Source organism: Uloborus diversus, chromosome 4 (genome assembly GCF_026930045.1).
Source record: "Uloborus diversus isolate 005 chromosome 4, Udiv.v.3.1, whole genome shotgun sequence".
Lineage (NCBI taxonomy): Eukaryota > Metazoa > Arthropoda > Arachnida > Araneae > Uloboridae > Uloborus > Uloborus diversus.
Genome location: NC_072734.1, coordinates 80017942 through 80044353, shown reverse-complemented (window position 1 = coordinate 80044353; position 26412 = coordinate 80017942). Strand labels below are relative to the sequence as shown.

General features: G+C 34.6%; 1 protein-coding gene across 1 annotated transcript in view; it reads right to left on the bottom strand.

The window, feature by feature from the left end:
* Positions 1-25810, bottom strand: part of LOC129221511 (kynurenine 3-monooxygenase-like) — a 73753-nt gene extending 47943 nt beyond the window's left edge. The window contains exon 1 of the mRNA XM_054856002.1: positions 25736-25810. Coding sequence (XP_054711977.1) covers positions 25736-25783 — 48 coding nt within the window. The 5' untranslated portion in view covers positions 25784-25810. The remainder of the gene's footprint in view (positions 1-25735) is intronic.
* Between the last annotated feature and the right edge of the window lie 602 nt (positions 25811-26412).

Below are 26412 nucleotides of genomic sequence, written 5' to 3'. Positions count from 1 at the left end.
AAGACGTCTAGCCGCTTCGGCATTTATAGTCTGCTCCAGTGTAAGGTCAATTGGTATCCTTGAGAATGGTTTGTCGGGTCTTTTTATTCCAAAACATCCGTTTGTGAAATCATCTTTGAGTCCTGGATGTGTTTCATCAACATTATTCAAACTGTCTAAATATTTAACACACCATCGAGCATAATTCGGTTGATTTACAATGAAAAACAAATTTGTTATTTTTGGAATTACATACTTAAACATTTCGAAATCACCCATTCGTATACTTCTTGATAGGGTAATGTAATAGTTTACAAGCTGGATGTAAATCATATAGAATTGAGCAGTTTTCCCATGTTTACCTTGTCTTGTTTCTGCTACGAATTTTTCATAAGCAGATATTAGTCTCGATAATACATTATTTGATAATTCTATCGTCGTAGATGTACAAGTAACTTTAACCTCCTGGTAATGTAAGAGATCGTCAGAAACTTGCTCTTTCATAAAATAGTATTCCATTTTGTCCATCTTTAAAAATGTATCAAAATGCAACATTTGCAAGCCAAGAGCCATCAACGGATGCAGACGTTTGCAACGATTAAAATGCTTTCCTTCAACTATCCCATTTACTGAGCCAGGAGCAATAATATGGCTCTCAATCATCATATGCGATAGACCACATTCATTAATAAAAACGCCTATAGCTTTGAAGAAAGCCATCATTAAATGGAATGAGCCAAGATGGATGAAGATATTATCAAATTGGGGCTTTGATGTTGATTGAATTTTATATGCTATTTTAGCTATTGCCAGATCATAAGTAACTTGCACGTACCTTTGATTACATTCTTCTCCAACGATTTGGGCCAGTTCCAGTGTATGTTTAACCACCGCTGCATTTGTTGGTGAAAAATTAATAGGCGTAAGATACGATACTTTTTGTTTGGGGCTAGTATCTTCAATGATTTTACAATTAAAACCAGTCCACATTGGAGTATTTGGCACATGAAAGACGTGTGAAAGTAAGTATAGCATATCTATTGTTTCTATCAAAGGTAAGTTTACGGGCCGAGTTAATGCATTGTCTTCAACTGGTGTTAAATGTTCTAATATCTGCAATCGATTTCCATACGAAGGGAGTTCAGGAATTTCTTCGTTAAACGTCCGTCTTCTTTTTGCTGATGGTGGTGACATATCAAAACTACTATCTATATTGCTTGGGTTTAATTCTACATCGTAATCATCACTTACAATTTGGTAGATGATCCCTACGGTGTCATGCAGTGTATCTTTTCCATTTAAAGTGTCAACGTATCTATCGAAATTATCGAATGCTACACCTGTGCATAATGACGGACTTCGAATGATGTCAGGAGGACAAATTTCAGAACGTGTTACGGATGAGATCGTAGCTTCAGTTTCTAATTCTTCCAACGTATTGTAGTTGCAACAATGTCCAAGTCTATTCAAAATATTTATCATCTTTCGACTACTCGTAAGACTTTTGACAGTCATACCCAGAGTTATATGTTTTGATGGTTTCACAGTACCGTTGCTTACACAAAAAACAGCATCAGAAGCCAATGAGTTGCTCAATCTATGACAATTAACTCCATCTCTGCGACGAATATCTTTACCTCCAATCAATGCTTTAAAGAAACGATCTAATTTTTCAGGAATTGTGCATTCACCATTTATCAAATCCTTTGTTTTCATTGCAGCAGGTAATTTTGTTTTCTCCATTTTCAAAATTGTAGTTCTTAGAATTGAAGCAACTTTATCGATGAGATCATTTTCTTCGAGCATCATAAAGTCTTCTTCTTCTAATAAGTTACTATCAGTATGCATAATAATCTTTTTTTTGTATTTTGTTATAATCTTTATTTGCTTGAACTGTTTTAATATTTTTTCTTCAAGCTGATGATTTTTCATCATATTTATTTCTGATTCAGGATGAAGTACTAATTCCTGTTGTAATTCATAATTATAAGTGTCACAAAGATAATTTAATAGCAAATAACTTTTTTTTAATTATGTCTTCCTGAATTATTGACACAATTTTATCGAAAACAGTGTTGCGAATATCTCTTACGCAATGCCAAGAGGTTCGTGCAAAATCAGTAATTATTCTTTTGTAATGATTGAAATATTCCAATTCACATGAATGATGATAGAATATTGGACCATTTGAGGTTTTCAGATAACTAATTTTTTGTATCAACTCTTGATTTTGGCATTTTTCAACCCACTGCGTTACTTTTTCAAGCATCTTGACATCATTGGAATAATGTAAATTTTGTTGCTTACCTTTGACTTGTTTTCGATCCTTTTCACAGAAAAAACAGACTCTTTCATTACTAAGACTTGAACAGGCATCACTACATGACAAAGTCTCTCTTGCATCTACTGGATTATTCGGTAATGTTGAAGAAGAACTTGATGTGCCAGGAAGAGTTATTGATGAATCATAATTATCATCAGATATATTCCGATACTTCGCCATCAAGGATGCAAAGGATTTGTAACATCGTGTATGGTATCCATCAGAAGTATTTAGTTGTTGGGGTAACTTTATATTACTATATTTCAAGTTGAATGTAACACGAACACTCAAAACTTCTTCACATTTTTTCAATTTTCCTTCGTCAAATGCTATTATTTTTTCATTTATTCCATTGCAAAATACACATTTCATTTTATTTGCCATTATTCTGTCATAATTTTCACGATAATTTTGAATACATTTTTAAAAATAATATTTAAGAATAATCATATTGATGAGAAAATTTACAGTAACATTTTTCGTCAAAGGCGCGTAAGAAAAACAAAGTTTACATACCAGCAAAACATTTCCACTGTTCTATCTAATTTCTGTTTTCGCTTATATTACAAGGAAAATAAGAAAAAGCAGACGATATTTAAGTTAAATAACGCAAAGACACATAAACATTGCAGACGATAGTTTAATTAAATAAAACAAAGAAGTATAAGCATTTCAGACTATTATCGTATGCAATGTTCTTTTTTCTTTGCATTATTTAATTTAAATATCGTTTGTAATGTTTGATAAATATTAAATGTTCAAATGTAAAACACAGCAGACGAGGAAGGGAAAAAAGGAGTCAGAAAAGAGTCTTCAAAAGATCTTGAGCAAGCAATTCACTATTATAGACCTTTACAAATATATATATATATATATATATATATATATATATATATATATATATATATATATATATATATATATATATATATATATATATATATATATGTATTTTAAAAAAAATTAAAAAAAAGCTTTATCTGAAGATTTAAATTACAATTTTGTAATTTTTATCTCAGCTCTATGATTGCGCCACCACAATCGTTATTATCTTCCTGTTTCAGTAAGTGATCAACAAGAATTACATCACAGTGCGCAAATTGAAAATAGATGTGGTTCTCTGCACGGCACGCTCGCAAAATGGAAAATACTTAACTTTTTACATGAATTTTAACAAAAAATAGGCAACATGTGTGTGAATTCAACAAGCAATTCTTAATTTTAAAGCGAGGTGACTAATTTGACCTAAAACTTGGGCACCACGCTAGGAATACTTCTTTCGTTTGGTCTCAGTTTATCGGTCTGTCTGTCGAGTACGCAACCGAATTCATGTCTGTCAAATTAATTTTGTACTTATTCATATGTAGGTAAAATAATATTAAAGTGACAGACATACTAAAATAGTTTTTTTTTTAATTATTTTTTTCGTAAAAAATATCATCTAGCATGATATTGGCAACAGCAAAAATGTCTGGCAATATTAAATTCGTGTTTCGAAAAGTGTTTAGAATTCCCTGAAAAAGAAAAGATTCTTACTAAAATGATTTCAAAATCCATATTTTTACCTCTAAAGATGTGATGCGCAGTAATAAACGCAGCGTTTAACGGCCGCCAGACAGCATGCACGCTGTTCGATACGTCACAGGGAAAAATATATAGAGAAATCAGCTTTCCTAAAATTCTATCTCGAAAACGTTGCTAGCTCTTAGACTATAAGCTTTTTGTTTTTCGCACGAACAAGAAATATATGCCGAAAGTGGTCCCATTCAATCCAGCTAATCAGAGAACATGGCGAACAATTTTAGGTGAAAATTAAAAGTAAAGCGTTTCATTCAATTCTGCAGAAACTTTTTCAGCATTCAAATGTGTATTTATCATAATTTTTCCAACTGTAAATCTCCGATCACGCTTTGTTAACTTTGCCAGTTGACCTTTTCTTACCTTGTTTTCGATCTGATTCTTGTCTTTAAAGCATTTAATCAAGCATTTCACTATAGACTGGTATTAGTTAACTAATTTAGAGACATTTCAAACTAATTGACGGTTACTGTGAGGGGAAAAAAAATCAAATTTCGAATCGTGTTTGTTGTTTTTTACGCATACCTGTCATTTAAAAATAATAAGCAGAATATTAGGGAATAAATAAACAAAAAAAAATAAAGCCAAATGACTTTAGTGGCATCACAATGCAAAAATAATAATAAAAAAACGACATATGATAACTTTTATCACGAATTTATTCTAAAATATTTCAGTGTACGATGACTTTTGTGGCGTATTATTTCTCTGTCTCTTCGTCTTTTGACGAATTTCAAAAATAAAATCTGGCAATATTTTGAAAAAAAAAAACTACTATGTTTTATTTAGAATGACATAGGAATGATGTGAAAAAATATTGGACATCATATTCAAATTCAGTTTTGCGTTATTTTGATTTTACTACAAAATTTCAAGGTGTACGAACACTTTTGGGAGCCACTGTATATATATTGACACCGTGAGCACTTGGCGGCACCCGGCACCCCTCACTTCTTCCAGTGACACCCACTTTGAGAACCCCTGCTTCAGCCAATTAAAAAATCAAGCATGAAATATTTTGTACAGACTAAAAAAAAAAAAATCGTTGCCCCTTAAAGTTGCACAAGGGGAAAAAAAGTTCTGTGCAAAAAGAATTTATTCCAATTCAGTGGTCAAACAAAAACGAACTATTCCAAGCTATGACCAATCACAGAGCTATTTTCTATTTCCCATAATCCTGTAGTAATTTTTTTCACTTTTGATATTAGTGTTGTCTATAGTGCGACTCTAATAAATTAAATTATGATGCGAACAATGTGGATTTTAGGGGGTTAAGTAAAAAAGAAACATGTTATTGACACGAATTTGAGTTGGAATAGTTTTGTTTGCAAAACTGCTACGAAAATAACCCAACTGAACTCAACGTCAACAACACCAGGGTCTGACTACTGAACAGGGTGACTATGCCGTGGCCTAAGCCCCCCCCCCATACTATTTAGGGGCTTCTAAATGGAAATCATTTGCTTAGGTAATGACTAAAATTGTTTTATGATGCAATAGCTAAAATTGTAAAGTTTGAATGCAGGGGACCCCAAAAAAGTTTTTGGTCATGGGCCCTCTGATATCAAAATTGCGCCCTAACAATCACCCTCTCGACCCTATTACCTCAAAATAAGTAAACATTGTCAAAGTTATGAATCAATTTATCAGAGATAAACTATACAGCTTCAGGAAACAAGAAAGAGTTATGTTTTTCATGATTAAAAAGTATTAAAACCATTGTAAACCTTGTCAAATAGAATTTAACCCTAATTAGTCGATCAAAAGCAACTTATTCCCACATTTCAAGTTACATAACGAAATAATTACGAATGTCTTAGCAGGACTTTAAGAAAAACTAGTTATATTTCACACACACATATATGACTTACGATTTCCGGTGTCAAAAATCATCATGTCGTCCTTCCCCGGAACTCTCAAGGTAGACCACTTGTCTTGCGAGTCAAGATCACATTTTACTTTCTCTATGTTTTTCTATCAGAGTTAAGAGCTCCGTAATTTTTGTTTATGAATTTCCAAAGCCTGATTAAATTATATAAAAGTGGAGATTTGAAAAAGCAAATTTCAATTACTGAATCGTGTTTTTGCGATGGTTCGGAAGGCTTGGAAAATATTTCTTCTTTTCAAAAAATAGAGTAATTTGTTAGACAATGAAATTGTTTTTTCAAACAGGGAACAGATTGTATTTCTTTCTTTTTTTAAACTTGTGGTCAACTTATAAAGGGGATAATGATTTTTTTTTTCTTTTGTCATTTCTTGCACCATGTATTCATTTTTTGACTAATTGACACTTACTCTTTCCGTTAAACTCGCTTTCATTGTTTAACATTACTTTGAAACAATAATTTAAAATGTTATTCAAATATTTTTAGAGGTTATTTTCTCAGAATGACGTATAATGTGTCATGTAAATTTAAAATTTCAGTAAATTGATCCAAAAAAAAAAATCATTGTTTATAAAAAGTTATTTGATATTAATAGTTCCTAAAAATTCATAGCTAATCAAAAATAACAAATTTTTCGCTTATTTTTTTTTCTCATATACATTTATAACCATGATGATCTACTTTTCAACAAAATAACTCCTTATTGAAGTTTGGCGCACTTATTAGACACTAGTTTTGGAAATTCCATATGTGTCAGCTAATTTTCTCTGGATTTCTCCCTTTTCAATTAATTTTAATATTTCATACTTTTTATCAATCTCAAGTTCAACTAACTTTCTTTTTGAAGCCATTTTATGTAAAACTATAACACAAAGAGCAACGAGACGGACTCTCATAGTTCTAAAAGGCAGTTGAAAAGGAAAATGTCCAGTTTCTTAATCCCTCACACCAGAAATATTGCAATGCAAGTAACTTTTACTCTAGCACAATTCCAGTGTTGCCACAAAATATTGCAACTGGAAAAAAATACTTTGTACTTTTCTACTGACACATGCTTTCATTGAACAGAGTACAAAAGGTAATCTCAAATAGAATACCAAAAGAAAAACAAGTTTGGAGAATAAAAGGGTTCTTAGTAGTTTTCCAATGTGGGTTAAACTTACAAGGGGGTTTAGTTATGCTGCTGTTGCTGTTTTATTTAGTTAGTAAAATGCTGGTCTGGCATCAAAAATATTCTTGGAAAGCTATAAAAAAAATAATAAAATAAAATAATTTGCTAAATTAAGTTTTAAAAAATAAACCAAATGGTCAACTTACAAAGGGTTTTTTACAATACTCCAAAGCAATTTTGGGGTACATTAGTGGTCAAGATAGACAGGTGGTCAAGATAGAGAGGTGGTCAAGTTACAGAGGTTTTCCTTCACTATACAAGATAGGACTAATTCCGTTCCTGACAAAAGCGATCAACGTAGACAGGTGGTCAACTTACAAAGGTGGTCAACTTTACGGGTTTTACTGTATATATACATTATTCATTTGCAAATGTTGATTTGAAAATGTGTTTGCGAATAATTTTTGAACTTGATAGTTTATTTAAATGTATATGTAATTTTTTAGAAAATAAATCGAGAAAATCAATTGTTTAAAAAAAATTATAAGTTTTAGGCCTCCTGCCGGACACCTATATATTTTTTAATTTATTTAAATATTTTTGTGGTACATGTGGGGCTACACGGCAACGTTTTATCAACAGGAAATTTCGAACGTCAAAAAAAAAAAAATAATAATAATAATAATAATCGGCCTAGTACACAGGACTGGTTTACACTTTCAGGTGCAAGTCGGGTTGTCGTTGTTAAAATTATATGAAACCTTTTTAACAGCTGTTTAAAAGGAAAAATATAAGAGGATGTGTGACTTGAAAAATCGACTTCCGTTTTTTGTTGGGATACCTATCAGCATCCCTCCTCATCTTGAGGCCGAGACGAGCTTGTTCAACTCACTGAAACTTTCACTAGCAAAAAAAGTAATTAAGTAAACTTCTCTGGGAAAATGTGATTGCGGCATGGTTAAAAAATCTAAAAGCTACAAAAAGAAAATAAATTAATAACCTAAAATAAAATCAAAACGCGTAAGCATAATAGTTTTAGGAACTGAACTGGAGGCGAGTTCAGGGACTTTGTAATTCTCCTCCTCCTCCATTGAGGGCAAATACAATTGTAGGGGATGGTGAGATATGCAGTTGTGGAAAAGCTAAATTGACAGCCTTGTGAAGACTGCAGAAAGCTTGATCACATCATTTTATATACTGTCAAGTTATGTTAGTCTGTACTGTTGCCTTACCCAACTTAACCATCCAACCGTATTTCTTTTTGCGTCATTTTCCAGAGCATGGGTTACCAAAGAGAGTGCCGCAAGAAGAGGCGAGGGGTGCAGCGAAGGGCTCATGGTTTCAATCCTATATAGAATAACAGAGATAGAGGCTGGGGTGCCGTAAGAAAACTCGAATTCTGTAAAGGGTGCCGCAAATCTGAAAAATGTGAGAACCCCTGTTGTAGAGTAAAGCATGTGTATATTTAAGAGTTAAATACCATTATGTAAAATGTCAGCGAGGAGTGCCTCTTCCCCAAGGGCAAAGGAGTATCCCCCCCCCCCTCCACAAATCAGGAAGACCCCTCAAAATGACAGCACCCAAGGAATGAGAGCCCACCTAAGAATGAGAGTTGAAGCGACTGTTAGTACCAGTGATAAGTTTCCCCAGAAAATTTTTCATTCAATAAACTCTGCAAATGCTCCCGTTGACTAATCTTTAATATGCATTCTCATAATGCTAAAAATTTCAAATAAGTCCCTGTTTCAGACAATCTTGAAATAACTACAAGGAACAATTTAAAATAATGCTAGGCACTTAACCAATTTACAGTTATTTTAATGCAATTTGAGGAAGAACTTATCTAACTTTTTGTAGATCTTATCTTAGAGATAAGTCTTACTTGATTACATTTTGTAGCAAGATAAGCACATAAGTCGGATTTGGCCTTGTGTATTATTCCCAAGTGTTCGGACTGCAGAACAAACCACTTTCGTTTGATTGGATTAATCAACAAGAACATTCCTTCATTGCCACTAGCAGTGTAAACTTTCTGAAAAAAGGAAGAGAAAAGAGGGAGGGGGGATAGGGAAAAGACACGCCTCCCCGACATAGCTGTTTTTAGCTAGAAGTTCTGTCCAGAACTGAACGAGCCTACTTTTCTGTATACCAGGATCGACTTTATAGCATCTGGTCAATGTTCTCTAATTAGCTAAAACTGCAACTTATAACAAAAATATCTTATTAACATTTGAAGTTGATTCCTAAAAACAAAATATGCCTCTTTCATACTGATGAAATATATACGTAAAAATAAAAGGAACGAATAAATAAAAAGGGTAACACCTTTTAAACAATACATCTAAAACATTTTTTCCTTAAAACAAATTAATCAACTGAAAAAAAACCGTTTGTTGCACTTTTTTGGGGAGGGGGGGAGGGGGTAAAAAGTCCTCTTAAATAATTTTAGCCAAAAATAAAATCTTCTGTACAACTCTTTCTTTTCTGTTATAAGGTGAAGCGCTACAAATTTCCTTTTATTTTTCGTTGCATAAAATAAAATTAATTAATTAAAACTTTAGAATGAAAACAAAAACAAATCATTTCAACAGTCATTATTTCACACAGATTCACTGAGTCGGAGTTGAACTGACTTTGGGATCAAGGAGTCGGAGCATGGTTTTAAAATTCCATGAGTCGGAGTCGGTCATCCCCCCCTCCCCTCCGAATTTGTTTCTGCCAAAGCTATGGAGTCGTAGTAGGTAGTCGAGAGTTAATTATTTTTCATCGATTCCGCAGCCATATAAATAGACTAGCAGTGCCTGCAAGGCGATGCCCATGCTAAGAATTTAAAGGAAGTCCGTTGAATAAAATAAATCTACGCCCCCGCCTCCCTTTCTAATGGGAAATGATCATTTTTCTTCAACTAAAATGCGTACACACCTTTTCAAAAAACCTATTAAAGTTCCTTTGGAATTTAAAACTATTTGTCAAAACAAAATAATCAAGATAATCCATCAACTCTATTTAGTTCATCGCTTAATGTGCCAAGCAACCACGCCTCTGTAACCTTACCTTATAGCGAGTGAAGCGGAGGTTTTTTCCTGCAATTTAAAATTTTTTTGCCAAATAAATAATACTAAAATAAAAACATTATAAAGAACAGTCACAATTGAATATGATACGACAAATCAAATTATTTTACTCAGATAAATAACCATCTTCAACTATAAGAACAGAAACAAACGTTGGAGAAATAAGGAAAACAAAACCAAATAGAAAAATCCTACAAAATCAAACTATGTACTTGAATATAGAAAGAAAGAAAAAAAAAACGCATTCAAAAATCAGTTCACTGACCACAACAGTCCCACAATAGCGCCCTCTCGGTGAGTTAAGCTATCCCTCCATCTATTAGGAGTTCATAGATCTAAACAATTCATTTATTTACTTTTTTTTTTTTTTTTTTTTTTGCGCCAAAAAATTGTTTTGTTTCGTGTTATGGTTAATGTTTTTTTTTTTTTTTTTTTTGAATTATTCAATAAGTATCCTTGAAAAAACTAAATCAAGAAAAACTTTTAAGTATACGTTCTTTATCAAAACCTTTTTCCAACCAAGTTCGTTCGAAACAAAGCATCGGGGTCTACACCAAATATCGCTATCTACACTATATGACCAAAAATATTGGGACACATTTAAAAATTCACATTTTTACGGATTTCTCGAGAAGTAAAAGACTAATTGCTCTATCATTTTTTTCACATAAAAAGTGTAATCTATTTTTCATTTTCCAAAAACAGTTAAGTCTGCTATTCATTTAGGGGACCAGCAAAAAATTGAGGAAGCAAAAAAAAGTTTTTGATCATTTTTCATTGAAAATAGCTGAGAATAAGCTATAAATTTCAGAAATAAGTTAAAAATCTATCAAAAATTTATTTTTATATTTTCGTGAAAATGCTTTTTTTTTTTTTTTTTGAAGGTTTTTCGGCTTATATCAAGCAGAGGTTTCCGTCAAACGTTACTAAACTTTCAGAATATTTGACAGCATATTAAAAAAACATAATAATAAAATTTGAAGTTAAAATATTGAAAATTTAATGAAATGTGAACGTTTAAAGCAATACATTTTTCACTTCGCATGTGCGAAAAATAGCAATTTATAACGTTTATAATCCAAAGCTCAGATATATAATACAACTCCTGAAAAAATTCCACCTCAATATCTTTAAAAATTTAAAAAGTTATCAGCGATCTAATGTGCCGAATTTCTATAATTCTTGGATGGGCGACATAGACATGGAAACCGGTTCCCTCGAGAGCGAACCGGTTCCCATGTCTATGATGGGCGACGAATGGTTACGGGGTCGTTCGCAAACTGGCAACACTTTCCTGTTATTGTTGCAGAGTGATTCATGGTAAGAACGGATTATTTGCGAACGATCCCTCACGATTCGTCGTCAGCCAAGAATTATTAAAATTTGGCTCATTAGATAGCTGATAACTTTTAAGATTTTAAAAATATCAAGATGGAATTCTTTTATGAGACGTAGGATATGTCTGGGGCTTTCGATTATGAAGGTTATAAGTTGCTATCTTTCGCGCATGCGCAGTGAAAAATTAATTGCTTTAAACGTTCATATTTCATTAAATTTTCAAAATTTTAACTTCAAATTTTACTATTATGTTTCTCTAATATGCTGTCAAATTTTCTGAAAGTTTAGTAACGTTTGACGAAAAACTCTGCGTGATAGAGCCAAAAACCTTCCAAAAAAAAAAGCATTTTTGAAAGAAATTCTTATATCTCCGTGGGTATGAGAGATACTTTTACGAAAGCATAAAAATAAATTCTAGATAGGTTTTAACTTATTTCTGAAATTTATAGCTTATTCACAGACATTTACAATGAAAAGTGATTAAAAACCTTTTTTGTTTCCTTAATCTGTTGTTCGTCCCCTAAATGAATAGTGGGCTTAATTCTTGTTGGAAAATAGCGGCTGGAGGATACCTTTTACGTGAACAAAATTACAGAGCAATTGGTCTTTTATTTCTCGAGAAATCCGAAAAAAGGTGAATTTTTCAAAGTGTTCCAAAACCTTTGGTCTTATTATGTATATTGATTGACCTTTAAGTTTCCCCCGTACGCGCTAATGTTACGGTTTTTCTGGATTGCTCAAAATTGAACTAAGATTTGCTCAAATCAAAAAGTAAATCGGTGGGAATGAGGTGTCCTCACCGAGATCTTTCGATTAAAAAAAAAAAGTTTGTTCCAATCGGACTAGTCAGACCGACAGACACACATTATCTCCATTTCAAAACCCTACTTTCCAATTTTTTATTTTTTTTATTCATTGAGCAATCACGATTGCTTATTGTTCTCATTTGACCGTTTTTGGTGTCCGTGCCTTTTTCAACTTGGACCAGAAGCCGCTGCAGCACCACCGCCCACCGTCCTCTGCTGGCGGCGCGGCGCGGCTGCTCCAGTTTTGAGCTATCCGATCTCCTGGTCGAAGGCGTCCATGTCCTACACACACGCACGTTCACACACATACACACACACGACTTCACACACATACACACACACGACTTCACACTTACACTTCATACACCGCCTACGTGCATACACACAGGTCTACGCACACACACAACTATGCACACGTAACCGCCCAGGAGGAGAGGCAGGCTTGGGGGGGGGGGGGGGGACAGGAGCCGTTTCTAGAAACAATAACTCCAATGAGTAGGGTCCTGTCTCAGTTCGTGATTGCGAAAAACATAATTTGGATTCAAAAATTTCAGAATTCAAATTATTTATAACTTTTTTTTTTTTTTTTGCTATGTTTTAAAGATACATTAAGCGTTCTTTCGTGCTCTTTTGCTTCTACTTTTGCGGAAAAGGAAGCAGAAACCCCCTCTTTAATATGCAGATTATGTGCTGTAGCAAAATTGAGCGTTTGGCCCTTTTACGCTCTGATAAAGTCCTAGTTTCCTAGGAGCGAATCGCCGATTTTCGACGTCGCTCCTCGCCGTGACGCTGAAATCAAAGACAAATGGATTCCGGCGTGGCCATTCAAAACGTCGATTTAGCTCGGGCGTGCATGCGCAGAAGAATCAAGTTTTCCCCTCGGCGAGGAGCGACACCGACGATCGGCGTGTTCGCTCCTAGGAAACCAAGGCTTTAAGGTGGCAGAAACAGCGCGACTTTGCAACGTACGTCGTAAATCTTTGTTACTTGGGGGAGGAAAAAAACTACATTTTTTAAAGGAAAAAGAATCTTTCCTGCGAGCGAAGATTTGTAACGCATTTTCTAAAGTACTACTATTTATCTACAGGTAGCATTTGCACTTGTATTTTTAAAGTTTAGCAACTTATTTTTAAGTCCTTCTCGGTGCTCATGTAGATTTTACAATTAATCTAATGTTTTTTCTTGCAGACTTTTTGGGATTCTCAACTTACGTCGCCCAAAACTAAATGAAAATCTGCTGGCAGATTTATTCATATCAATTTTTTAAGCCACCATACATAAACTAAAAGTATAAATTATCAAGAGTTTAAAATACTACGCCTTAACAAACAATTAGAAAGCAATTAAAATATTTGAAACAAATTACATTTCTCTCTGAAGGAAACTTTTTTTTTTAATTTCAATGTTAATTCCCTGTGTGGTGTCCAAAAGGGAGCGGGAGAGGCCCATTAACACGTTTAATCTGACAGTAAATTTAATATTAAAATCTGAGTAAAGTTTTCTCTGTATTCTATTCCGCATAATCTAAATGCATTAATAATTTTAATGTTATGAATATATGCTATTATTTTAATTTGATTTTCTTTTGTTTTTTTATCTTGATTACTAATGAGAGATAATTTGTCTTTAGACGTTACCTTAAACTCAGCAGTTCTAACTAGCTATTAGAGCTTCTATAAACAAATTTGAATAAATCTTCTGCACCTTTTCCTACAGTCGTTTATACTGCTTGCGTTGTCACAATTATTTTAGTCTGTATTCAATTCAATTCATTTTATTTCAATCAGGGCACTACTTTTTACAAATATGCATTTCACATATAAAAAAAGTAAAAGAAATTACAAACAGAAATGTATTTCACCCAGTCTATTAGAAAATCCCTGATTGAGTAGGTGGGAGTAAAGGCTAACTATAGTCTGACTAGCTCCCACCACTCAGAAAAGAACTTAATTTAGAGCCAGTTTATAACATAAGATAGTAATAATAAAAATAAATGCATAATCATACAAAAAAAACACAAGTAATGCAATAAAGTATGTCGAATTTTATAACAAAACCAAAGTATATATAGTGGCTCCCAAAAGTGTTCGTACACTTTGAAACTTTTTAGTAAAACCAAAATAACTCAAACTGAATTCGAATATGATGTCCAATATTTTTTCACATCATTCCTATGTCATTCTAAATACAACCCATTGGTTTTTTCAAAATATTGGTGGATCTTTTTGAAATGGGTCAGAAAACAAAGAGACAGAGAAATAACACGCCACAAAAGTCATCGTATACACTCAAATATACTCGAATAAATTCATGATTAAAATTATCATATGCCGTTTTAATAATATTTTTGCATTATGTTGACCCTTATAAGTCATTTGGCTTTAATTTTTTGTTTATTTATTCCTTAATATTGTGCTTATTACTGTAAAACGGCCGGTATTCGTAAAAAACCGCAAACACCATTCAAAATTTGAATTTTTTTCCCACAGTAGTAGTAAATTGTTTAGTAGTAAGTTACCGCCCTAAAGCCAGAGCTAAGGCAGAAATACTTAAAATACACCGCCAGCTCAGTTATTCCATCCCAGGACTGCAGTTTCATGCTTTTTAGCACTCATCAGCCCGGAATCGGAATCACATGAGCTGGAGGCGAAAAACTTCTTAAGGGAGCCAAGAGAGCCAAACAAACTGGTAGCTAATGCAGAATTAGCAAACCAGATGAGCGACCGCAGAAATGGTGCGGTTCAACTCAAAGATTGATGGCAAAGCATGGTATTTAGTATTTAGGGCGGTAACTTACTACTAAATACCATGCATTAGCTACCAGTTTGTTTGGCTCTCTTGGCTCCCTTAAGAGGTTTTTCGCCTCCAGCTCATGTGATTCCTATTCCGGGCTGATGAGTGCTAAAAAGCACGAAACTGCAGTCCTCGGATGGAATAACTGAGCTGGCAGTGTATTTTAGTAGTAAATTGGTTTGAAATGTCTTCAAATTAGTTCATTTATTTGTTTGTATAGTAAAGTGCTTGATAAAATGCTTTAAAGAAAGGAATCGGACCGAAAACAAGGTAAGAAAAGGTCAACCGGCAAAGTTGACAAAACGTGATCGGAGATTTAAAGTTAAAAATTTTATGAAAAATACACATTTGAGTGTTGTAAAAGTTTCTGCAGAATTAAATGAAACATTTTACATTTAATTTTCATCTAAAATTGTTCGCCAAGTTCTCTGATTAGCTGGATTAAATGGGACCTCTTCCCGCAGAATTTTTCTTGGTCGTGCGAAAAACAGAAAGCTTGCGCTTTTCGTCGCAAAATCAATGATAAATAAGCTAAAAACGTTTTAGAATCACGTCTTACTTACAGATAAAAATTAATTCAACATCTTGGTTAAATTGTTGTAAAAGTGTAAGTAGAAGAAAAAATTTGGAACTTAATCTTAAGAACTTATTGGGATCAGTTAATCAGGACGGTGGAGGTGTTCTAGTGTGAATGTGCATATCAGCATCACAACTTGGTAGTTTGTAATTTTTTGATGAAATAATGAATCATGCTGTTCCTTTAAATATTTTAAAAACCAATTTTGAGCTCTTAGCCAAGAATTTGGTTATTGGAAACAACTTTGTTTTTTATCAAGATAACGATAAGAAACACACGGTTTTCAACGTTTGCGTCTAGTGCCTCGAAAATTGTCCTAATGTTTAGAAAACACCCTCTCAATCTCCAGATTTTAACTTAATGAAACATATTTAGAGATATCTGGAGGATAGATTACGAAAATAGGGCTTTAAAATGAAAATAAAGCTAGAAACATTAAGACTCGAAGTGTGGTTGAACACTTACTCAGCAATTACGCAAAAAAAAAAAAAAAAAAAAAAAAAGAAAGAAAAAGAATGAAATTTATTCCCAGACGTTTAAAAGGTGTTATGAATACTGTATGATATTCTACTAATTAATAACTTAATCAAAAGTTAGATTATTCAATAATATACAATAATATATAGACATTTTATAAAGTGTACGAAGACTTTTGTAAGATAAAATTTCCCGGCTCTTTTTAGTTTTTGATTTTAAAAAAATTAAGTTTTAATATTTTTTAAAAACCTTTCATGTAGTTTTGTTGAAAAGTGATCATAGATCTTATAATTAAATACCTATTCCGAAATATTAATTCTAACCAATGGATTGGGGCCTATTTCGTTGAAAGTCGTAGATGTACGAAGACTTTTGGGAGCCACTGAATGCTTTTTTAACCTAAATTAACTGCAGTAGAGTTGAGTATAACCTTTTAAAGCCTTTTCTCAAACAAATTTCGACTATTAATGGTTTTTAAACAATTGGTTAAGGTAATCCACAATCTTGAACCGTTAATGCCATTAAACAATAGAAAATTATTACTTTTAATTCTTTGGGTTGTAACCTTGGTAACCAACTCATTTTATGCACTTATATTTGGCGACACAGACGGATCCCTATGGATAGTCGGAGGGTCTACATACAGCTTAGAGTTGAATCCAATCCACTATTAAAACAGTCGGAAAAAGTGTTAAACCAGACATTAATACCGTACATAAACGTATCTAGCATGGGGGACACCCGGAGCGGTAATTTGTGGCGTAACCCCGCCCCCCCCCCGAAAAATTTCCAAATTTGCTGTCTTGAAAACGCATTTTAGCTTCATATGTTTCAAAAACTTGCAATCCCACTTCAGGTGTCATCCCTCAGACGGGTGGCACCCGGGGCGGACCCCCCCCCCCCTTACCGACCAGGCGCGGATCCAGAAGGGGGGGCAATGGGGACAATTGCCCCTCCCTGGGAAAACCAAGGGCGCCAGTAGGAAGGGGGCGCCGAAGGCGTCCCCGGACGAATATTTAAATACCAAAAAGAAAGAACGAAAGATAGTTGGAAATTGTATTTGTCTCATTCACCAGTTCTTAACCTGTATGACGTGGGGCACTTCCGTGCCTCTCTAGGGGGGGGGGGGCAATATCCGCCAGTTATGAGCTTTCTTTCTGAATTTGGTAGGAAAATTTTGGAATTGGGTACAAAAGAAAGACATTTGGAAAATTTTTTTGGTTCATTCACCAGTTCCCAATGTGTGGGGAGTAGGGCACGTCCCCTGGGGCGCAATATCCGCAAATAATGAGTTTCCCTTCTAAATATAGGGGTGATGGAGTTTTGGAATCAGGACAAAAGAAAGAAATATACTTAGAAAATTTATTTCTCTCATTTACCGATTCTAAACCAATATCAAGTAGGGGCGCTTCGACGCCCCTCTAGGGGCACAATATTCGTAACTTAAAAAAATTCCCTCCAAATTTAGGGGGAAAGTTTTGAAATTGGGTACAGAAGAAAGACATTCAGAAAAGTTATTCGATTCATTCACCAGTTCTCAATCTGTGGGGAGCGGGGCTCGTTCCCCTAGAAGGCGCAATATCCGTAACTAACGAGTTTTCTTTGAAATTTAGAGAGGAAGTTTTGGAATTAAGTACAAAAGAAAGAAAGATACTTGGAAAATTTATGTGTCTCATTCATCGGTTCTCAACCTGCGGGAAGCGGGCCGCTTCTGCGCCCTTCTAGGGGGCGCACTATTCGCAACTTATAAGTTTTGACTCTACATTTAGGTTGAAAGTTTTGGAATTTGGTACAAAAGAAAGAAAGACATTTGGAAAATTTGGTTCATTTACCGATTCGCAATCTGTGAGGCGCAATATCTGCATTTTATGAGTGTCCCTCTAAATTTAGGGAAGTTTTGAAACTGGGTGCAAAAGAAAGACATTTTTTTTTTTTAACTTCATTAACCGTTCCTCAGTCAGTGCGGAGAGGGGCGCAATATCATGAGAATTACCCGTTCTCAACAGCGGATACAGAAATGTTTCAAGTGAGGAGCGATTGATTTTAATCATTCAACCTTTACTATATCCCGGTTACATGTTAATAACACAGGTTTAGGTCTTCAATTCTGAAACATTTCCGCTTGAGATCTCTGACCCCCTCCCCCTTTCCCGATTATTATCGAAGATCATCTAAAATTGCGTTTTTTAACATTCAGTAATAAAAAAAACTGCGGGGGAGCCTTTATCTTCCTAACATCATCCAAGAGCGTCAAAAATTCCATCATTGACTTCAATTTCTAAAAATTTCCGGGAGAGAGTTCAGAATTTCATTTCTTCGTTTATCGTTAAAGCTGGCATGCGATTGTGTTTTTCATTTATGATTTTAGTTTTCAAAAATGTCCGAGGGAAGGGGCCAACCTCTACCCTCTCTGCCATCACCGAAGATCGTCAAAATTGCGTTTTTTAAACTTCAATTTCGAAAAATGTTCGGGAGTAAGTTCCAATTCCAAACAATTCCACTAACGCCTAACGTCATCAAAGAGATACTACAATTACGTCTTTAAAATTTTATTTTCGACAAAATTTCCAAGAGAGAGCCTCCTAACCTTTCTTTGCGAAGCATCATCGAAGATCGTCTGAAATTGAATTTCATAAAACTTTTTCAAAAAAATACACATAAATCTCATTCTTTCCTTCAACATTACAAAAGATAGTTTACAATTGCGTTTTTATGACTTAAGTTTTGAAAAATATCTAGAAGCAGATGTTTGGAGGTGAAAACACCCCTCAGAGCCATTGGTTTTGACATAAATGCCAATTCTAGTGCAGTAGTTTATGCACATGAAAGGGCTGTTTTGAGCAAAAAACCACCTTTAAAAGGTATTTTAGATCAAAAATTCCACTTCATCAAAAAACCTCTCCCAAGGGTATTTTTGATTAAAAAATAGTCCCTCCAGAAAATATTTTTCATCGAAAAACCTCCTCCAGAAGGTATTTCTGACTGCGCTAGTGCAGTCTTTACATTCTTCTTATGTGGTGCAACCAGAGGATGGGTCCACAGGACCCGTATCTACCCCAGAATGCCGAGTTGACTTTTTTTCCTAAGAAGTATTTTTTCTTACTGAAAGGAAGAAAAGAACATGTCTCAGGGAAAGAAAAGTTATTTTATCAAGGAAAAGAAATGTTAGGAAAAAACCTTAATTATTTAAAAAAGAAATCTTTAAATTAAAAACTTTTAACAGTTGCAGATTCTTGGTCAGCTAATTTGTTCCACCTCCCTTCTGAAAACAAGAATACTGTGCGTGAAGCTCCCCCCCCCCCATCGGAAATTATTACAGGTAGTCTCAAATTTTGTTTCCTGGTCTTTAATTTTGTAGAGAATATTCCAGGAGGAAGAGCTCCCGAACACCCCGTCATCTAACAACACCGAAGATCGTCCAAGTAGCGATTTTGAATCTTCAATTTCGAAAAATTACCAGGCCCCTTAACCTTATCAAATATACCTACAAAAATGCCAACAACCGCATTTTTAAGAGTTCAATTTTGAAAAATTACTGAAGAGTGACCCTTAAAATCCGTCCCTCTAATATCAATAAAGATTAACAAAAATTGTGTTTTAAAAGCTACAATTTTGCTAGTTTTAAGGGGTTGAACCTCTGAATTTTTCTCTCTAACATCATTGAAGAAAGTCTAAAAACCTTTGTTTTAAGGACATCCATTTCGAAAAACATCCAGATAAGAGTCCCCCCTGGAACTTCCCCTCTCCTTAATATCTTCAGATGGTCAAAAATTTCGTTTTTGGAGCTTCAATTTTGAAACATTGACTGGAGGTGATAAATCGACTCAAAAAATCGGTATTCTAGTAGTTCAATAATTCTTGGCATTCTAGGACTTTTTTACCGTTTGATAATAGCCTATTTGCATCGGTGACGATTTCTTAAACCACAGTTCTTTCTTTAACATCCACAAGTGCAGTCTATAATCACGCTTTTAAGCCATAAATTTCAAAAAACTTCTGGGGAGGGCCCCCGAACATTTGCTTCCTTTAACATTACCAAAGATCATCTCCTAGTTTTGACTTCCCAACGGTCCTGTTAGTTGTTGTATGTGTGTTATATATTACACATATACTATCTGTCTGGGGGAATTTTTTAAGTGCTCCCCCCCTTTTAAACGAAAAAGAAAAAACTATTTTCAAGTTGTGCACCTGGCTCTTCTTGGAACTTCAGATGGAATGCAATCGCGTTTTTAAGACTACAATTTTGAATTATTTTTTGAAGAATCCCCCACCCTCCTTCCGCTAACTTCATCGAAGATCGACTGAAGTTGCGTTTTATGGCAGGTGGACAATCTCTCAAATTATCACCCCCATCGCCTCTCCCTTGCATCCGTGCTTGCATTTTGCATTCTGTTATTTAAGGCTATACTAAAACAATTGTTTCCACTGAAAACGTTATGCGTATCAATTACTTTTATTGCAATAACAAATCACAATACCTTGTTCTAATTTTTTTTTTTTTTTTGGGGGGGGCGAGTGAGGAAGGGAGGGGGGGAGCACCACAAATTAACGTCCTAGGTGACATCCGTTCTGGCAACTCCACTATAAAATCCCATTATGTCCTACATTAGTTTATTTAAATTATTTTTCGCTTCCAGTAGCAATGCATTTTTACATAATATTTTTTTTCCTCTAGCGGAGAGAATAGTTGAATGTTCAAAAGTAAAGACGATGTGGGGTAACAAACAAAAATGTGATTTTTCCTCTTTATGAATTCATTTGGTGAGGGGGGCGGCCAGGAGTGTGGGGGGCGCCGAAATTGAAAAGAAAAGTGCCCTCTCCTGAGCCGAATCCTGGATCCGCGCCTGGTACCGACGCCACTGTTAATACCCATCATGCCCCCGGCCGAGACTTAAACCGGAGAATACGCGATTGCCTCATGCTCTACCGTCACTCCTGGCCAATATTTTTAATTTAACAACTAATTCGAATGCTGAGCACCATGACTAACATACTTAATCCCTAAAGCTGGGGTGCTCAAAAATTTGTTCAAAATTTTGCAAAGAATAGAACAGAAAGAACAAAAAGGTATACTGATGTTAATTTTAACTGTTGTGAAAAGAATAAAATTCTGTATTTCTATATCAGAAAACTGTTTGAAGGGTTAAGTACTTTGTATTTTCTGATTTCTTAAGTACACCTATGGAAAATTAAGCGATCGCTGTTATTTTATGAAAATGAAATTATTATAGTAATAAACCTTTTTAGAAATTTTGCCTTTTCCCTCTTTTTTTAGCATGTGAGGCAGTTTTTCTGTTACAGCAAGCTTTTATGAGCATGATTTAACAGACTTTGTACCTATTACAAAAGACCATGCTTCAGAAATTTGACAAGACAAAAAATTTTTATGGAAGTTGATTCTTATATATTTATAAACACATTCTCCCCTTCATATTTGCCCAGTGAACATCTGTTTTTATATATCAAGGGAATCTGTTTTCCTATTTTTATGCGATTCATAAAATGTTGTTTTTCAATGAAATTTGATAACTACTAACTTACGATTCAAGCTTTAAAAAAAACCGTATTTGGAAGAGATCGTATTTGTGATATCTAGCCGCATCAAACACTGCAAATGATAATTAAATTTTCTATTCGGGGACACTCTATGTGTTCACCACTTTTATTCACTACAGAATAAATGCTTAAACTACAAACGAAAGAAGTCTCGATGACTAGGGGCTGGGGCCCGTTAAGCTCGCTTACGCTCGCAGATTACTGGCATAATTCATTATTTTGCTACTCAAATAGAGGAATTTGTATCTACCCCCCCCCCCCTCACACCCCCATCCCTTGCCATATCATGCATCAAATTCATTTTTTAATGTGAGCAGTAATGAGGTCGTTTCCAAAATTTTAAAAAGTATTTTTTTTCTGAAAGAGCATGCTTAAAAACATACAATTTGTTTAAGTTTAATATTTTTTAAAAAATTACTTAAATCGGTGCACTTTCATTGTTTACACTTCTGCGGATGACATCACAAATGATGAAATGCCATTCAGTGTTGCCATTCACAGAGCAAAATATTTAATTCGCATCTTTACTCACGTGTATTGGCAACGATATGGTTGATAGCAAGCGTAGAGCGATATTTTCAATTCGCTTCTTGATTATCATAACGTTGAAACGCGATAGAAGGATGCGCCAAAGAGCATCATTTGTGACGTCATCAAGACCACGACTTGTTTGAAAAATCGGACATTTAAAAAAATTAACTGAAAAATAACTGTTATGAAAATGAAAGTATTTCACCAGAACTAGACTGAGCAATCCGTCCTCGTGCGATATAAAATAAGAAAAACAATCTACAGTAATCATACTATCAAAGATAATAGTCTTTGATACTATTATTGACCACGGCTCACTTCTTCAAAAAAAGTTCTTTGTGGAAGGTTTCTGACCAAGGGGGTAATAACAGTAAAACCTGTGAAGTTGACTACCCTTGTAAGTTGACCACTTGTCTAAGTTGACCGCTTTTTTCAGGCACGGAATTAGTCCTTATCATATAAATCAACCTTTGTAAGTTGACCACTAAAGTAGTGCACCGCAAGTGACCAACTTACACAGGTTTCACTGCATAACAAAATAAACGCCACCTATTTAAATTTAATTATATTACTTTTTCATAAAATTGCTTTGTTACTTCCTTTTACAAAAAAGGAAGTATTGTATTCGCGAAAAAATTTTCACTCAAAAATCGCCCTTAATTTCCATTTTGCTCACCCCCAAATGAATGTTGAGTTTTTTTTTCGATTCGACCACATGCGGAAAAGTGCCTAAGAATGTATAGACACGCGAAATATCCATTTTGACCATCACCGAGGTAATTACAACGACTTTTCTCGTGACGTCTGTATGTATGTGCGTATGTGCGTATGTGCGTATGTATCTCGCATAACTCAAAAATGGTATGTCCTAGAAAGTTGAAATTTGGTACATAGACTCGTAGTGGGGTCTAGTTGTGCACCTCCCCTTTTGGTTGCTTTCGGATGTTCCTAAGGGGGTCTTTTGCACCTTTTTGGGGGGAAATCATTGTTAATATCAATGCAAACTTAAGTGGTGTTATAATTTGGTAAACACTTGGTGACGTATCGCCAAGCTTTTGGTCGCCAAGTTTTTTCGCCAACTTGGCGACGATTTTTTTTTTATTTTAATCTGGTTTCAATTTGGCCACTGTTGGTGATATTTAGAGAGTAAACTATTGAATCATATTAAAACTGCCAATAATGAGAAAATGACATTAAATTGGAGTAAAAGGAAGTCATGTGATGCACACATCAGCTCGTTTATATTTGTTTTGGCGATATAAATCTCTCTTGGCGAGCTTAACAGATAGATACTGAAATGATCTAATTCATTACGTTTCTACCGCTCTGTGAAAAACCGCTGTGTGATTAAAGGTATCAACCTAAATATCTACTTGAATAATGCAAAATTGATCTCTCTAAACAGCCGAAATGTGATACCAAGAAAATTAGAAGAGACAAGGAAAATTCTCGAAAGAAAATCGGAGCATTTTAAAAACTTTTATAGAATAACTTTTACCTGATTTATTCGCGGTGCATTGCCTTACTTCAGTTAGGGAGCTTAAAAATTTGAAATAAAATCGGAGCATTTTAAAAACTTTTATAGAATAACTTTTACCTGATTTATTCGCGGTGCATTACCTTACTTCAGTTAGGGAGCTTAAAAATTTGCATGGAAAATACTTATGAATGTCTTAATTTTCAATGCATGGAAGCCACAGCCGGGGCTAATTGCATGTGAGCTCTTATGATCTCAACTTCCGTATAATTATATTCAATGTGAAGAAGTTTTATCCATTTGCACGGAAATCAAGCTATTTACTCATGAAGAAAAAAAAAAAGGTTCTGAAGACTATAGGGCTTTCGCTGTTCTTCTATTAGAAATTATTAAAGATTTTAAGAAATAGCGATTTTTTTTTTAAATTTAAGTAAAAATGTTGTACATAAACTTTGTCTTTCATAAAAAGCTTTTAAATTTAAGCGGTTAACTCAAGCGGGTCGGAACCGGAAGGAGCCTCATTCAAATCCGTTCACCTATGCTGTTGCTACAACTTTGAGAAACGAAAAACTGTTCTTTGCATGGGTTCCTTGCACTAGCGCAGCCAGAAATACCTTCCAGAGGTTTTTTTTTTTTTTTTTTTTGATTAAAAAACCCCTTTCTGACGGGGTTTTTTTTTTGGGTCGTGGGGGTCACAATACCTTCTGGAGGGGTTTTTTTTTTCGATCACAAATACCTTCTGGAGGTTTTTTTTTTTTTTTTGATCAAAACTACCTTCTAGAGGGGTTTTTTAATCAAAAATACCTTCTAAAGGCGATTTCTTGATCAAAAATACCCTCAGAAGGGATTTTTTTTTTGATCAAAACAGCCCTTTCATATGCATGAATTACTGTATTAGAATTTGCATTCATATTAAAACCAATGACTCTGGGGAGTGTTTTCACCCCCAAACAGACACCCAGACATCCAGAGTCACATACATCCAAAGGCACAGAGTTTCAGCTTTATTATTAGTAAAGATTATATCTACTTTAAATACCCAGCGTGATATTCTTAGGTCAGCCATTTCCGCTGCCTCCAATATCTTTTTTTTTTCTGCCTCCATATCCTCCAGCTCCGTAGAGTGCTATGCACTATTGAGTAAAACTGTATTTCTTTTTTCTAGGGATATCTTCATTCTCAGGGCCGCCAAGAGCCATGGCGGGCCCCTTGTCAGCTTGGCCACCGAGCCTCTATTCCCCCATAAAGCTTGTCAAATTTAAATAACTCCGAATCCGTGCTGGGGCCCCTCAAAGGACGAGCCCTGGTTTAGGCTGACATGGTCCCTCGTCAGCCCTGTTCATTCGACCATATAGAATGTGATAGCTCTCCACGTTCTAACTTTTTTCCCTGGCTAATTCTGTATAGGGCCGTCCACAAATGATGTCACGCCTGGAGGGGGTGGGGGTTCACAATTAGCAACAGTTTATGACGAGGGGGAGGGAGGGGTGAGAAGAAGTGTGACATCACACATTTTGATTGTAATAAATGCAATTTTTTTCAATGTGTTTATGTAGTATAGTGTGACAAGGAGAAGAGGAGGTAAGGTGAAGTGTGACACTTTGTGATGGGGGGGGGGGGTCAAACATGTTGGAAAAAAAGTGTGATATCTTTTATATCGACAGCTCCTACTGATATTTTATTTAATTATTTGCTGTCTGTATCAAAATCTGCTCCAACGCACCTATAATCTTGTAATGGAAAAACATAAATAAAAGTGCCATGCTATATACAGATTTTGAACTCTTATAAAATTTGCATAATATTTGAAACTATGGTTTAAAGATACCAGACGTTTTCACAGATGGAACTAAAACAAAAAAAAATAAATAAATAAATAATAATAAAAAAAATACAATCATGTGTTGCTGATATTCGAAATGTATTGTTCCAATGCGTTCAAGAAAGCTTTTTACTTATATTTGGAGCTTCCCCGTTCAAAAATAAAAATGCGAGCAAAATCAATTCTATTTTAGATGATTCACTAGTAATCAGGCTATCACAATATGTCTTTAAATGCATTGAATATACATTGGCTGACAGCCAAACACATTTCACTTTTGCTCCCAATAGTTGCATTCAAAAATTAAATATTTCACTGCCATTGACGCAAAAGACAAACCCGTGATAATACCCCCTATCTGTTCATCCTCAAAATATCATCCAAAAAAAAAAAAAAAAAAAACTTACCAGCCCACCTCCAATGATAGACACGTGAAGATCCTTGGCTTCCTTCATGACGTTCTTTTCAACCTCTAAAATAGCCTTTGCTTGCACAAAAAGTAAGGTAAGTCAGATAATAGCAGGTTACTGTAAGTCTCGTTTGGCTATTTATCGCTCTTTCTTTTTTGTCTTCAATGGTGCATTACACCTGACATAATTCCATATTTAAGCAGGTGATTAAAGTTACGGAGACAGCAGCTGCATTTTAAGAAACGAAAAGAGTAGCATTACGAAAGTAAAAGGATTTTTCTTCCACTTTTGAATACAAAATAAGAACCTTTGAGGAAATTAAATTCTTTTTTAGCTCTTTTAACACTTGAAGTTCAAGTTTATTGGAAACAGTCTCAGAATTTTAAAATATCGAATGAAGAACACTAATTTACTATACGTGGGAGACAGGGTTCGAAATAAATGATCGTTAGTCCTATTCTGCAACTGCAAATTTTAGTTTGACAACGTATAGTTGTCATTTTTGATACCTAACTCTTTCGAGAAAAAAAAAAATAATCCGATGGTCGTAATTTTAAGCCCAGTCGTTACTTTTAAATAGATTTATGTATTATGGGAATAGATTCAACTTCGCGTTTTCAAATCGAATTTCAGTTTTTCTTTTCAAGCTACGAACAATAGTGCCGATTCTTAGC